The sequence below is a fragment of the Vipera ursinii genome (assembly GCF_947247035.1).
Source record: "Vipera ursinii genome assembly, chromosome: 1".
Lineage (NCBI taxonomy): Eukaryota > Metazoa > Chordata > Lepidosauria > Squamata > Viperidae > Vipera > Vipera ursinii.
In genome coordinates, this window is record NC_139512.1 from 259501546 (window position 1) to 259518421 (window position 16876).

General features: G+C 39.5%; 1 protein-coding gene across 1 annotated transcript in view; it reads right to left on the bottom strand.

Annotated features, from left to right (window-relative positions):
- TBC1D32 (TBC1 domain family member 32) overlaps nucleotides 1-16876 on the bottom strand; it is a 102782-nt gene that overhangs the window by 58355 nt on the left and 27551 nt on the right. The window contains exons 11-19 of the mRNA XM_083350183.1: nucleotides 15139-15198; nucleotides 14569-14668; nucleotides 11627-11764; nucleotides 8308-8397; nucleotides 7427-7569; nucleotides 5729-5859; nucleotides 4171-4372; nucleotides 2921-3003; nucleotides 2672-2682 (exon numbers count right to left, since the gene is read on the bottom strand). Of these exons, the coding sequence (XP_083206309.1) occupies nucleotides 2672-2682; nucleotides 2921-3003; nucleotides 4171-4372; nucleotides 5729-5859; nucleotides 7427-7569; nucleotides 8308-8397; nucleotides 11627-11764; nucleotides 14569-14668; nucleotides 15139-15198 (958 nt within the window). The remainder of the gene's footprint in view (nucleotides 1-2671; nucleotides 2683-2920; nucleotides 3004-4170; nucleotides 4373-5728; nucleotides 5860-7426; nucleotides 7570-8307; nucleotides 8398-11626; nucleotides 11765-14568; nucleotides 14669-15138; nucleotides 15199-16876) is intronic.

Sequence of the window (16876 nt, forward strand, 5' to 3'; positions counted from 1 at the left end):
CCCCCCTAGAAAATTCTGGCTCTACCTGTTCATGTTATGTTTTTATGGTATAGCATTGCCCATTATAATCCTCCACCACCACAGGTACAAGCGCACGTTGTATCTCCACAAACTACTCATATTATATTGCTGGCATTAGTATGCATTGATAAGCTAGAATCCAGTTCAGCATGAACTGCATTTTCCCCATCTTTCTCTACCCGTTTCTCTGCTGCTGCTGCTGAATTCCTCCTGCCAGTGGGCCCAAAAAAATGAAGCTCGGATGGCCTCATTTGTGATTTGTTTTCATTATATGTGTTAACTGGGAAGTCTAGTCTGTTTTGCTCCTAACAGAGCAAAAGCATATGCCAAAGCAAAATAATGTTTTATGATTCTGAATTACTGAAAGAAAAATAAATCAGTCCCTGATTCACATGTAATGCTAAGCAAACAACGGATGAAGAAACCTGACTTGTTTGCTTTATAAGAAAGGATGATGGAAGAGCCATTACAAGCGTGCAGCTCATTCCTCATAACTCTGACTTATTATTAAATGTAAACACGGCCAGGTAAGATTCATGATTTTTTTTCTTTTTGTTATTGCAAACTATACAGAAAAGACATGAGTTATTATGATCTAAAGAAAAACATTGATCCGCAAATAGATTTCCCAAGAAACCTAGACAAAAGGATTGGTTTGACCTTCAATAGACAAAATTCACCCAGCAAATGTTTTTATATTGAAAGCATGGAGTGCATTATATGGGCAACAAAACTGTTTTAAACAAGGCATTAAAAGTGCTTTTTGTAGGGTTAAAAAAACTAAACATGAGGCTTTTTTTAATAAAATAAAATAAAATGTATCTTTCTATAACGATTTTTTTGGCACCAATAATTTGTATAAGATACTAAAAAAATAATGTAACTGGTCTCCTATAATTTGGCAGTAATGTGATACTCACATATTAATATAGCCAGCCGTACCAACAGGCTGAAAAATAGCTTTTATCCGTGGGCTGTTAGGCTTTTAAATGGGACATAATCTTATGCAGAATTGACTTGGGAGGCCGGTGTGTGGTGTAGTTGGTTCACATGGTGTGGTGGGATGGAGGGTTTGTTGTCACTGTGTGTTAGGGGGAGAGAGCACGGGGGGAGGCTCAGCTAATCTCAATGTACACATGTTGTACTTTGACAATAAAGGTTTATTTATTTATTTATTTATTTATTTATTTATTTATTTATTTATTTATTTATACATTCTTACAAAGCTGACAATATAATTTTTTTTATAAAAAGCAGCGGTTACAATTATTTAATCACCAATGGGAAGAACCAACTATCTTTAACCTAAGTGTAGAATACAAATCACTGCCTTTGCAAATGTCTATGGAGATTCTCAATCATCCAGGTCATGGCTGTCCCGAAGGTTTTTTTTTTTAAAAGGCAATTGGACTTTCTTTGTTTTTCCTTGAAGACATTTCACTTCTCATCCAAGAAGCTTCTTCATTTCTGACTAAATGTTGAAGAAAGGAAGAATTTATATTCCTTGCAATCATCTGGTCATTAACACTCTTTCTGAGAGTCATGGTGGGAACTTGGAGATTTATTTATGTCTTCAGGGTCAGGGCAAATGGTATAGAACACCCACTGTAATCGCAGTCCTTTCAGCAGTTCAAAAAAGGTTCCATACCCATTTGCACTATTTAGTTGACCCCGAGGATACAGATAAACATCCAAGTTGCCTCAACGACTCTCAGAAGGAGTCTAACGACCGGATGACTGTGAGGAATATAAATCATTCCATTCCTCCATATTCAATCAGAACTGAAGAGGCTTCTTGGATGAGAAGCAAATATCTTCAAGGAAAAGCAAAGAAAGTCCAGTTGCCTCTTGAAAAAGTACCTCTGGGACTGCCTTGGAAATATTTCATATATGGATTGGAATCGTAGAAAAATGAAGCATAGGTATAGATGCACATAGTACATGGTTTCAGTGGCTGCTAATGTCATTGTGAGAAAGTTATATACATTTGTAAAAATGTGGAGATAGACAAAGGAGAATAGGGCTCAAGTCCTGGCATCTCCCTGACCACTTTAAGTGCTTAAGCGTATCAAGCTGGGATATAACCTCCAATATCATCATCATCATCATCATCATCATCATCATCACCACCACCACCATATCCCCCTGAACTGGAATTGGAAAATCTCCATTTGGAATTTAGAATCCTTGAGAACCACTGTTAATGAACAATGACTAGCAGTGCTTATAGCCATTTCTAGCAATTCACATATAAAATTCATGAGTTCCGGAAAACACCAAAGCAACACAGCTAAAAGTAAATAAACGATCGTCATCACAGTGCAAGTGCTGATCACTATGTAAGCAATGCAGCATCACTCCTAAAGAAGACAAGCCAAATTTGCCCTTGTTCTTCCCTAAATAATTCAATGCATCCACTGCATAGCTGAGTCTTCAGGTTTTGCACAGCAGAATCAGAAAGTCACCAGGCAGATTTCTGCCTGGCTGAGGGGGAAAAGGAGAAGCAGGAAGAACCAAGAGCAAGGATGAGGACATTAAAAAAGAAAGGGATTAAACGAATTCTAACTGGGAGATGAAGAAAAAGGAAGTGAGAGAAAGCAAAAGTTGCAAGTGAAAAGATGAGAGCTGAAAAACCAAATAGAAGCTGTACCAGCAAAATAACTGAAGAGAAATGAGAGAGAAACCAAAGGTGAACATGAGGAAACCTGAAGTATTATATACGAAGACAAGTAAGCAAGAGAGAAAGTATCTACGACACTAAGCCTTGTACTACTATATGCAATATCTCTACATCTGCAGCCATAATAGCAAATTACACTAAAAACTCTTCATCAGCAACAATATAAATTTTTAAATGTTATCCTAAATACACACCAACATATGAAATAAAACCACTTACCAACTCTGAGGTTCTTGGTTTACTGAAGAAACAGTGTCTACCCCAGCTATAGGTGTCGGAATTCTCTCTGAAAGCAAACTAGTCTGTTGAATGATAAAAAATAAAAATAAAAAACGCAGAAATTTGGGTCAGAAGAACAAATTTAAGTACTGATAATTAGCATTAAAGCATGGTAAGTTAAAATATGAGCTTTGATGGAGCAGAGGGCTAATGCCTCCTTAAGTAACACCAGCTGCCTGCAATTAGTGCAGGTTCGCATCCCACCAGGCTCAAGGTTGACTCAGCCTTCCATCCTTCCGAGGTAGGTAAAATGAGGACCCAGATTGTTGGGGGCAATTAAGCTGACTTTGTAATAATGCCGCTTGGGGGTGTGTGGAAAGCCCTAACAAGCAGGCATATACATAGAATGAAGGCTACTGCTAAGCTTGTAAGCCGTCCTGAGTCTTCGGAGAAGGGCGGGATATAAATGTAATAAAAAAAAAATAGATTTTTTCAGATGGAAACTTTTGTATCCTTTATTCAACTAAATAAGGGTGCCACGGAGGCTCAGCAGTTAAGATTCTGGGCTTGTTGGCTGGAAAGCTGACGGCCCAGGTTCGAGATCCAAGAGCCATGCGATGGGGTGAGCTCCCGTCATCACCCCAGCTCCTACCAACCTAGCAGTTCAAAAGCGTGAGTAGACAAAAAGGTACCACTTTGGTGGGTAGTTAACAGTGCTCCGTGATGTCATGCTGGCCACATGACTACAAAAATGTCTTTGGACAGCGCTGGCTCAATAGCCTTGAAAGGGAGGTGAGCACCGCCCCCTATAGTTGGCAATGACTAGCGGAGTAAAATCCACAGGGACTTCATCTTTTTTGTATTATTACTATTCAATGAAATTCTGTAATTGTGTTTAGATAATATTGCTCTGGGTTTGTCTGTTTTTTATGACTACCATAAAATAAATGGGTACTTAACAATTGAACAAAAAGTTGTGAACTTTTTAGCATCTTGTCAAAGTCACAATATAACCACAAAAGCAAATTTATGCTTCTAAAACTCAATTTAATTGGGAGGAGTTGATGCCTATTATTCACATCTGTCTATTTAATTAAAAAATATGTCTCCATGGTGACTTATGTCAGATGCATGATGATATCATTATGCTAACAATGTAAATCTCCATGGATATTTGGTGTCTTGTTTTCAAAGCAAGATGTAGCTAGATCCTATAAATTGAGGTTTATTACACAATTGAGGTTTATTACCTTTTTCCAAGCTTCAGCAACAGATTCATGTAACTGATAAGGCAACAGCACCTCTAAGCCTTCACAGGTACTATACATTTGACGGCATACAAAGATAAAAGCTCCTTTGAGGACTGGTAACATCTCAGATCCGGACAAAACAGCAATATCTTCATCAAGAAGCTTCTTTGTAAACTGGGCAATAACATGTGCACCCTTAAGGCTGGAAACAAGACAAAATGTTTAAAAAGAAATGGTCAAATAGCTTTTTAGACATAATATGGATGCATGGATCTGACTAGAAAAGATGGGAAGTGTAACTATCTAGCATTTTTGTCACTCCCTAGACCTAGAGTTCCCAAGATCATCAATTCAGCCAAATAAGACTGCATCATTATTATGGTATCTGCAGAAATAAACTGGTTTACTAAGTGTACTTCCAGCTGTAGAAAGGTCTTCCATTCCTGACTATTAGAATCTTTTCATAACCAAAAAACAAAAGCATACTTCAACAAAATAAATGAAGGAAATCCCTCTTCTTGATCCCCCAAATCTGTAAGTCCAAATTACTTAGCTAACTAGTCATTATGATAATCATATTTTTCCTATTATCCTATCTGTATATTATAACCAAAAAATTTAGCCTGCTTTACCATGTATTCTTTCACTTGTTTATTTATTTATTTTATTTATTTATTTTATTCAATTTATATACGGCCTTTTTCCCGAAGGACTCAGGGCGGTTTACAGGGCAAATTAAAAAATACAATATACAGATTAAAATACAATTAAATTAATAGCCCCAACACTTTAAAATTAAATTTAAAACCTTAAAAACCCCTCAGTTCAGGCCGGCCAGCTCAAATAACCAGGTTTTTAGGTCCCGGCGAAACAAACGAAGGTCAGGGGCGATCCGGAGTTCCATTGGCAGTTGATTCCATAGGGCAGGAGCGCCCACAGAGAACGCCCTCCCCCTGGGAATCACCCGCCGGCACTCCTTGACTGGCGGGACCCTGAGGAGGCCTTCCCTGTGGGAGCGCACAGGGCGATGGGAAGTTGACGCTGGCAGCAGGGGCTCCCTCAGATAATCCGGGCCCATGCCATTTAGGGCTTTATAGGTCATCACCAGCACCTTGAATCTCACCCGGAGGGCAACTGGAAGCTAATGCAGCTCGCGGAGAAGAGGCGTTACATGGGAGTATCGGGAGACCCCCATCACAACTCGCGCGGCCGCATTCTGTTCTTCTCCTGTTTAAAATTTTGGTGGAAGTTTGTACATTTTAGCTATCACATGTTCATCCTTCACCTGATATAACTCATTCATACTTGCCTCTGAATGCAACTACACATTAATCCATGAAGAAACTTGACAACTGCCTAAAGGCTTTTCAAGTGACGCCTAGACAAAGTGCTTTGCAGATAGAGTACACACCCTTGGACTACCAGTTCATAAATTTGATAAGATACAAATAAATCATGCCACAATCTTCAACCACGGTATTTGCTATAAAGGAAAAGACTTTATTAATGGGATTAGAATTCAGATGACTGCTTTCAGTTTTTCATGCTGTTGTCATACCTTGTGCTATCTGGGGCAGAGGGCTTTTCTCCTCCATAAAGAAGTAGTAAAAGACCATCATCTGTAGCAGCAATTCGCGCCAAAATATCAGCTATATGTGTTAGAGTTGTTTCTGGACAATTCAGATTCACCTGTCCGTATAGTGAAAAATGTCTGAAGTTAATTGATAAGCACAGCCAATAGCAAATTGATATAACAATATGAATTGCTTTTAAAGCATTTTTTTTACCCTGAACTATAAACCTTCATTTTGCCAACGAGGCTACAGGGTTTCTCTTGATATCCTCTTTTTCATTTCATGAAATCCTTCTGTTTAGATTAATTTCATCATTTCTGAAATCATTTCTTTTTTTAAAAAAATGGCCCAATCCCATCAATTCTTCACAGATTTAAGCTAAATGTTAAACTGTCCTAACTATAGTAGGACTAGTTAGGGACTATAGTAGGGACTACTACGGTGGGAAGGAAACAGCGTTCCGTGCGCCTCTGGCGTCTAGTCATGCCGGCCACATGACCACGGAGTCGTCCTCGGACAAGCGATGGCTCTTCGGCTTTGAAACGGAGATGAGCACTGGCCTCTAGAGTCGGAAATGACTAGCACGCATGTGCGGAGGAACCTTTACCTTTACCTTAACTATAGTCAGTCGGTTCACTAATGGAGATTTCTAAAAACTGGATGTACACACAGGCAGAGAAAGATGATGACTATTTGGGCTAATTCCTCTTCTATATTCTCCCACTCTTCTCCCCCCCCCCCCCCCCGCTTCAACAGAAGGCTACAGAATTTTTTTAGCAGAGTGGTACTGCAGATTGCATGGTAAAAGAAAACTAAACCAAAAAACTGACAACTATCCCTTTCCACATTGATCTTGGATGCAAACAACCTCTGGGAATATGTCCTTCTCTTAGACCAAGAGCAGATTCAGTTCCAACTCATTTCACTGAGTTTGCCAAGCTATTTAGAATTTTGCTTGGCTTCAGTCACCACAAGTGCTCACTTACAAGCAAAAATAACACCATTTCTCGTTTGAAATTACAGCAATTATGAAGAAAAGAACAACACCTTAAATACCACCCAGATGCTTTGTTAGCTCTAATGCTCAATCATAGGCAAGTAACCTGATGCACAAAGTCAAATTTCACATTTCAATTCTATACTGAGTGGCGAAAAAGGCCCATGGAATTCAACAGATCTTCTAAACAGAAATCACAAGATTATACTGTTAGGCTTTGAAACCAGCTTGTTCATCCATTTCTGGACGAACATAGCAATTCTATGTGAATTGAACACTTCTAAGTGAAGCTCTCACAGATATCTGAACAAAGATTCAGATTTCTTGTGTTTTCCAACTGAAATAAAATATGCATTCTCTTTCACTTCAGTATCTCAGACATTGTCAGTTATAACACAGCCTTGACTTTGACTGGTCTCCAGATCAGAGGTCCCCAAAGTTTTGGGCACAGGGATCGGTTCCGTGGAGAAAAGTTTTTCTGCAGACCGGAGCACGTGGTTATGTGTGCTACCTGCATCCCTCGGATGGGGCTTTGCTTGTTTGTGCGGACAGTTGCTGGCATGCCACGGACTGGTACCGGTCCATGGACTGGGGGTTGGGGACCCTTGCTCTAGATGGAAGTCTGTCATTGTGGGGTTTCCTCATCCCATCCTCCATAGGAAATTGCATAAAAATTAAAGATAACCTCTGTTCCATTTAATAAATAATGTAGTGGTTGAAGAAGTTCTTCTATCACTGTATTTGTATATAGACGTTCAGTTGCACATTCTTTTCCATCACAAAAGACCCGGAGTATATCAGTAATGAGGCCAGCTGGAGAATAATTGCCTGCGAAAATGTAAAAAAAAAGTTGTTTCAAAATAGTGACAAGGCAAAGAAAAATAATACGTGTTTATTTATTTACAGAACTTACACCTGTCTCAGATAATACACGGTTCACAAAACCTGATAAAAATAAATCTACCCTTCCCAATAGAGGCATCAGATCAAACAGCCTTCTAGCTCAACCCCCATTCTAGTCAATACTTAGTGGAAGAACCAGATCTTTACAATCTTCTGGAAGATTAAGAGGATAGAAATCCTTCAAATTCCATGTGGAAGGCTCTTCCAAAGGGCTGGAATGGTCACCAAAGAAGACATGCTTCTGAGGTCCCATTGGGTCAGAGTTCCCCAACCTTTTCGGCTTTGCGGACCAGCGGGGGGGGGGGGGAGGAAAGAGAAGTAATGGTTCCATGTGCACTTGTGGCCTGATTGTGAAAGGCTCAAGGCCCAGTAATGGGCCACAGCCCAGGGGTTTGGAGACCTCTGCTTTGGGTGAAATATTTAAAGGAAGGAATTACCCTGTAATTACCCTCAAAATGAGATGGTCCTGTAAATAACTTGCTCCTGTTATTACTTCTCCCTCCCTCACTTCTCCTCCAAGCCAGATACTAAAGGCTGCCACAACTTCCTAACACATAGGTTATTCATGTGTCTACAGACACAGAATAGATTAACCTTCAGGAGACACTCTTTTCTCAAAGCAAGTTGTTTATAAAATAACTGCATATAAATGAGAATTATTACCTGAATGCACAGTAAGGGGTTTGGGACAATTTGGGGAACAATAAATAAGACGTGTAAACATTATGATGAGATCTCTCAGTGTCATCAGATCTAGGGAAATCAGAAGAAGAAAAAAATACTTGAAAATGAAAGCAATGTAAAATGCTTTTAGTAACAATGTGTGAAATAATATTTATGTACAGATTTAATATAAAGAAATGAAGCTGCATTTCCATTTCTTTCAGATTAATCAATTGAAGCCATTAAATTAACCCTAATTAGCTAATTTCAAGTATAGTGCTCTTCTAGCAATGTTAAAATAGTTTGGGTGGATACATTTGTTCCTCCAAATAATTTAATCAAGAAGGTTTGTTGCTGTTTTAACAGCCACAGGGCATGGAGACCATGTAAAGAAATTTCATCTTTATTTTCTAGGATCTTCTTTTTCTTAGTGTTTTGACACAGGTACAGGGAAATATTGCGTACAGTCAGTCTTCAACTCATAACCATTAATAATTTAGTGACCGTTCAAAGTTACAAAGTGATTTACAACTGGTCCTCACTCTCCACAATTACATGATCAAAACTGGGTGCTTGGGAACTGGCATGAATTTATAATGACTGCAGTTCCTGGGATCATGTGATCACCATTTGCAACTTTCCTAGCAAAGTCAATGGGGCAAGTCAGGTTTGCTTAACTGTCATTCACTTAATGACTGTGGTGATTCACTTAATGACCACAGCAAAAAAGGTCATAAATTGGGCATGACTCACTTAATAGCCACCTTGCTTAGGGATGGAAGCTCTTGTCCCAAATGTGGTCATAAGCTGAGGACTACCTGTACATCATAAATAAATACATGCATACTATATGAATGACTCCTAGCAAATTACTTCTACTAAATAAAACCTTCTACCATAAAAAAACGTGAAGTTATAATCATAAGCCATAGTTTGCATTAACCAATTGTAGTCTTATATATGAATGGCATATAAAGTGACATGGCAAAGGACTCCTGAAAGCACTTTGCTGCTTTCCTCATCTTTGGACAGTATTTTACACCACACACCTCATCTTTGGACAGTATTTTACACCACACCCCACTATGGTGGGAAGGTAACAGCGTTCCGTGCGCCTTTGGCGTCTAGTCATGCCGGCCACATGACCACGGAGACGTCCTCGGACAAGTGCTGAATCTTCGGCTTTGAAACGGAGGTGAGCACCGGCCCCCAGAGTCAGAAACGACTAGCATGCATGTGCGGGGGAACCTTTACCTTTTACCTAATTATTTTATTATAATTTAATTGTAATTATTTTGTAGCACTGAAAAAAAAGGACACATGGTGGTTTGATCAGAGTCAGGTTTGTATAAAGTGAGAAATTAATCTTCATTGCAGGCATTTTTTTTGGTCATAAAATCTCCAGATAAAAACTATGAAGAGGCCAGGCAAGATATAAGCATTTGAACATGGTAGAATTAGCATACTAAGACTAGTCACATTTTGGCTTAGATATTATGCAAATCAGGGCAATGTTTAAAAACTAATTGTAGCTATATACAAACTAGAGAAATGACTTTCTTGCTGACTCAGCCTTCTGCGAAACAGGCACTGTTAAGAATCATTTAGAAAACACTCAATCCAATCAGGAAGGAATATCTCTCTCTTTGGAAACTATTTCCACTTCCCTGGAAAAAGTGATTAATTCAAATGGGTTTAATCAAGTGACTGGTGGAGAGTTACAGCCATGCTGTGAAATCCCAGGGATTCTCAAAAGTCAAAGTCTCTAATTTGTTTAGGTAGCTATATTTGAGAAGTTTTAGTTAATACAGTCTATGCTTTGGTTTATGTTAAACACTAACTCATTACTTCTGGCTCTTCTTGGCTGAATTTTTTAATAAATCAATTGAGTTGAAAAGTGGAATTGATGATATTGTACAGGATAGCCTGTGGAACGGTTTATTTATATAGCCAACCAAGAATCTCAATTCTTGGTAAGTTGATGGGCATATTGCAACTTTTGGGAGCGTGTTGTGAGTGCTCTTGAAAATGGCTGCAGTTTACAAAGTCAGAATCTACCCAGATGATGTTACCCATCACATTCTCTTATCCACCATTCCATAGGCCTTTCCCTGATTATTTCTGCCCTTGCTTTGACACAAAAGCATATTTCAAAACAAAGCCCTTGACTTTGTAGCCACCCGTTATTTTCATTCGTGCAGAGAAGAGCAACTAAGATGATTAGGGGACCAGAGGCTAAAACATATGAAGAACGGTTACAGGAATTGAGTATGTCGGCTAGGGGAGACATGATGGCAGTATTCCAATATCTGTGGGGCTGCCACAAAGATGAGAGGGTCAAACTATTTTCCAAAGCACCTGAAGGCAAGACAAGAAAAAATGGATGGAAACTAATTGAGAGAAGCAATCTAGAACTAAGAAGAAATTTCCTAAGTGAGAACAATTAACCAATGGAATAGCTTGGCTTCAGAATATGTAGGTGCCCCAACACTGGAGGCTTTCAAAGAGACTGGACATCCATTTGTCTGACATATTATAGGATCTCCTGCTCAAGCAGGTGGTTGGACTAGATGACCTCCAAGGACCCTTCCAACTCTGTTATTCTGTTATTTCAAGTCCAGAATCCTTTTTGGAAATAACAATGAAGCTTATGCCCAGGATTTTGCCAGAGAATCGAAGTCTCTCATATTTAATTGCTATGAGCTCATGAACTAAACGTGATACGACAGATATCTATATGTATGTTTGTTTGTATGGATGGGGTAGGCATATTGGCACCTCCAGCATCAAATGCGGACAATACCATACTTACTTCTTAAAAACAGATTAAAGGATAGCTCTGTTCTTTTCTGGAAGTGCAACCCACGTTCTATTATGTTTGGGAGGAATATTAAGTATTATTAATCATACAAGTGATGGCAGCTATTCTACTTCTAAACTCTTTGAGAAAGGAAGGGCTGGTGACCTTCCTTACTGCACAGAATTACAAGTGTATATTATGATTGTCATAGTAAACTATAAAATGAAATGATCTGTTTGCAGTCATGCTGGAAAAGGGAAAGGAAAATATAGGAATCCAAGACATTTTGCTACATGCATATGAAGATGATGATTTATTGTTAGCTGAATTATTTTTTCCCACTCCATCTCTGCTGTTGGCACAGTCTTCTGAGTGACCATAAAACTTACACTAAGTTTTTCGTTCTCTTCCACAGTATTATCGATTCATTTTTTACAGAAGGGGAATTTAACAAATGGAAAACTTTTGAGAAAAGCAGTCATAAAATAAAATAAATTATCTTTTTCATTAAATCCTTACCTTTTCGGTTTTTCAGTTGAATAGGAAAGAGTTTTCTGCCTTGTTTGTATATTAATAATGTGCCTAACAGGCTCAGTGAATGAACAAAATAAATATATTGCAATTCTTTTCCTGTGTAGAAATTCTTTTGTTTATTACCTTGAAAGAAAAGATAACTCATATCAGCAAGTGTTTTCTTTTGCTCTGCCCTTGCATACTAGAGTACCACACCCTTATGATGAATGTTAATGTTTATAAATTTTATATAAAACACATCTGTTAGCAACAGCTGGTTTCAACATTTTCAAAGAAGAAAGCTTTATAAAATAGAAACAAACAATCAGAAAAATGGATTTAGGAATTTTGAAACTGAATATATTATCTCAAAATTCGTGAGCCACAACTTGTAGAGAATGGAATGTGCCTTCCCTATCCAGTCATCTGTAGGTAATCCTTGACTTACAAGAATAATTGAGCCCCAAATTTTTATCAGTAAATAAGACAGTTGTAAAGTGAATTTTGTCCCATTTTACCACCCTTCTTGCCACAGTTGTTAAGTGAATCACTGCAATTGTTAAGTTCATAATACTGTGGTTATGACGCTGGCTTCCCCATTGGCTTCCTTTGTCAGAAGGCCACAAAAGGTGTTCATATGACCCTGGGACACTGCAATTGTCATAAATACATGCCAGTTGCCAAGCATCTGAATTTTGATCACATGATCACGGGGATGCTGCAGTGGTTGTAAGTGTGAAGAACGGTCATGACTTTTTTGAATGGTCACTGAACAAATGTTGTCATGGACTACCAGTATAGAAGATTGGTTAGGAATTATATCCTTCATCTGCCAAACATGCAGGGGAACAACAGGCCTACTCTATAGTAGCCCTCACCTTCACAGTCCCCTATATCTGTAGTACGTTTTCCCCAAAATAAGACCTATTCTGAAAATAAGCCCTAGCTTGATTTTTGGGGGTGGACCTAATATAAGCTCTACCCCAAAAATAAGCCCTAGTTAAGGCCCTGCCTATCCATCCGCATCTTCCCTTTCACTCCCAAGCCAGACTGCTGGCGCTTTAGGCCCCCTGGCCCACTTCACAGCTTTGCCCACGTAGCCACCAAAGCAGTAGGCGGAGCTCCAAAGGGTCAGGGAGGGTGCTGAAGCAAATGGGCGTCCTGCCTGCAGAGCCCATGCCAGCTGCCTGGGCAGCTGCTGGAGAGAGATGGGCCCATTTCAGCACCTGGCACCCTTGGGGGTGTTACCTTGCCACATGCTCTCCAGCTCCGTCGCGTTTCTCCACCCCCATGGAGCTGGAGAGCTTGCCTCACCACTACCCAGATGCCCTCGTTTCCGCCAAGCATTTCTTCGCTAACCTGCTTTTCAGCTCCATTGCGTTTCTCCATCATGTTTCTCTGCCGCCGCTTACAGGGAAACAAAAGAAGTTTGTGGGGCTAAAAAAAACCAGTTCAATCAGACCTTCTAACTTCACAAGATCTTTTATGAGAAGTTGGAAAGTCTGATTGAACTTTTTTTTTTTTTAGTCCGACAAAGTTTGTTTCCCTGCATGCGGCAGCAGAGAAACATGATGGAGAAATGCAATGGAGAGACACAAAGGAGAAACATGACGGAGCTGAAAAGCAGGTTAGCGAAGAAATGCTTGGGGGAAACGAGGGCATCTGAGTGGTTGTGGGGCTGGAAAGCAGGTGGCAAGGCAAACCCCCAAGGGCACCAGGTGCTGAAATGGGCCCGTCTCTCTTCAGCAGCTGCCCAGGCCTGCTGGAGGGAAGACCGGCATCTACTGATATGCAGCAGTATTCCAGCTCTGGTGGAGAAGGGGCAGCTAGCATGAGCACTGCAGGCAGGATACCCGCTCACTTCAGCACCCTCCAGGGCTCTGGTGGCTCTTTGGCCCTCGGCTGCCACCTCCCAGCTCATCTCTCGGGCAGGACAGGACAGGAAGGCAGCCCCCCAGCATCCCCAGGGCAAAGGCTTCCGGCTCTGCCTGGAGGAGTGTTGGCTTGGACACCACCACCTCGGAGCCCTTTCTGCCACCACCCAGCATGGCCGCCCCAGGGCTGCAGGAGCTGGCCTGGCATGTGAAGGCCACATGCACCCTCCCTCCCGAATACTCACATACCTTTAGTTGGTCCGCCCACACACTCTGAGGTTGGACCAATCACCGCCACACTTCGAAGCTCTGCATCTCCACCCCATGTGCAGGCCCCGCCCTGCCCCCGCACGCTTGCTGCCTGCTGTAAGACATCCCCGAAAATAAGACCTAATGGGTCTTTTGGTCCCCCCCCAAAATAATAAGACCTAGTCTTATTTTCAGAGAAACACGGTAGTAGTCTATAAAAAAAAGCCCTCCATTTTTAAGACCCTCTAATCCCTTAATTCAGGGTACAGTTGAGGAGACTGGAGGGACCTGAGCATTTATTGGCTGGATACCCTTCCTGACACCATACAAAGTTCACAGCAGATATTTTATCTTTACAGACTAGGAGAAAAACAACTACCGCTGCCTAAGATTGAACTCTCAACCTTCTGAGTAGGAGGCAAGCATCTTCACCACTAAGCCACCACTAAGCCGCTTTTCTGTAGTAGCTCTCTCTGTAACTCTATAAATGATTCGAATCAGTATTATTCCAATGAGCCTTTGACACAGGCTGATCAAATTGTGAGCATCTTAATTATTTGATACACCTAAGCTACTTTATTCTCATTCAGTCTTGTTGCAGAGTTTTCCACTTTTTTTGTTTTAATGTTACAATTTTCTTTTGATGTTATTATGAACTGCTCAGAGCCTTTCACGACTGGGATGGCTTAGAAATGATGATACAAAAAGAAATAAAACTTGCTATTAAAAGTCTTGTTGATATACTGCCACTCAATGTATTAGAACGGTGTAAATAATAAAAGGATTTTTAAAATATATTGTACAGCAAATAGAAATAGCACGTACTATTATGTGACATGGAAAATGCTTTAAATGTTCTTGATCCATTCACTGCTGACTCACAAGCTTCCAAGTAGGAGGCACACTGCTCAACAGTTGCAATGATCTGAAACATAAAATAACAAATCATATCAAACCTCACCACAAAGACCATGTATTGTATAATTTTTAGACCCTCCAAACAAAGTTTTACTCCATTTAGATCATTAGCAAAGTTAATGTGGTTTTGCTTCACTCCAATACATTTATCTAAAAGATGCATATAAGTGATAAGATGAAATATAAAGTGTCTCTCTAGAAACTATATCTAAAATGTGAAAACTGCCTATAGGCTGACATTAGTATGTAAGTAGAAATGATGAATTATCTATATCTTAGTTCAGTTAAATTGGTATCATATACCCCTCATTTCTTTTATTGATGCAAAAGTGCCTTAACTCTGGATTTTATAAAATCCAGTGCCAAAATGGCCACAAAGCATAATTCCCCAAGACATTTTGATTAAATGAAGTAATATTCTAAACACTTAGAACTATCTAAAGCTACAGTATCTGAAAATCTGGGTAGCACACTTACCAAAGATTTGTATTTCTTTTCAAGTAGCCTTAACACTACTGTTCTGCTGTAGTAGGCATGCTAATATCACAAAGCAGAGGTATAATACAGTTAGCACTTGTTTCTGAACAAAATTTTATTCATTTTTTTCTTCAATGATTACAAAATGATTTAGCACACATTGTATAGAGGAAGTAGCACATACTAACATAACTTCTATTCATTGCAAGATGAGAACCCAAGCCATTTTAATGAAAACTTTCGCCTTCAGAGGAAGCCAAATGAACATACTGTATAATGCACAAGCTAATAGCTATGATTTATGTCTGAAGTCAAAATAACAAAATATTTGTTTCCTCCACATTTTCCATTTAAAAGAAATAAACATTTCACATTTGCTTGAAAAGATTGTGCAAAATTCCCAGGAAAATAAAAAGTTCTATTTTGTTTTTCATGTCTGTTTCTTGTTGTCATTGATACTATTTCCAGTCAACATTGCAGAATTTACAAATCTATAAAAACAATTTGGCTGCATTCAGCCAAAGTCTCCTATGGACACAACTATACCTTCGTCAGCAGGTTTCTGAGCTAACCACACTTTTCTTATTTTGAATCTGCAAACACATAAATTAATAATGAATATGCAAATTTACTTTTAAATTTGTGCCATAGAGACGCTATGTCAGTTTTTGCTCAGCTTTTCAGTGAGACAACATGAGGTGGCAAACTGTCTTGCTTTGTGGCAAGCGAATTGCATTGTTGCACTCCTAAAAGATCTACATCAATAGGGATTCGTTAGGGGCCTAGTGTGGCCATTCAGGAACCAAATACTGAAGCTAAATTCAAAACATTGGTTATATCTGTTTAGCCTTCTATGGCTTGGACCAGGGGTCTTCAAACTTGGCCCTTTTATGACTCATGGACTTCAACTCCCAGAATTCCTCAGCCAGCATGCCTGACTGAGAAATTCTGGGAGTTGAAGTCCATGAGTCATAAAAGGGCCGAGTTTGAAGACCCATGGCTTGGACACTGATACTTACAGAACTGTCTGTCAGAGAGAACTGGCCTTTCTGGCATACAGATAGTCCTCGACTTACAACAGTTCATTTAGTGACCGTTCAAAGTTATAATGGCACTGAAAAAATTGACTTATGTCCATTTTTCACACTTACAACCATTGGAGTATTCCCACAGTCACCTGATCAAAATTCAAAATTCATGTGCTTAGCAATTGACTCATATTTATGATGTTTGCAGAGCCTTGGGGTCATGTGATCAGCTTCTATGACCTTCTGACAAGCAAAGTCAATGTGGAAACCAGATTTACTTAACAATTGTTTTACTAGCTTAACAACTGCACTGATTCACTTAACCACCATAGCAAGAAAGGTTGTAAAATGGGGCAAAACTCACTTAACAAATGTTTCACTTAGCAACAGAAATTTTGGGCTCAATTGTGGTCATAAGTCGAGGACTACCTGTATTTTTCTTGAGTGGGGCAAAGGAAAGTGAGATGAGGGGAGAGGGATCAAGAGCACAAAACTTTCCAATTTGTGCTCCTTCCTTATAAATTGTGCTCCGTACAATTTATCCTTGGAAATCTGGATGTTACTCTCCCTGAGGGCATTCAGAAGTGTTGAGATTAAATAAAAATCTTCATATAATTATACAAAATACATCTGCCTGGACAAAATGCATATTTCATTGAATCCTTAAGTGAACAAAAGCTGCCCAATCTCTCCATGGTATAAGGTTAAAT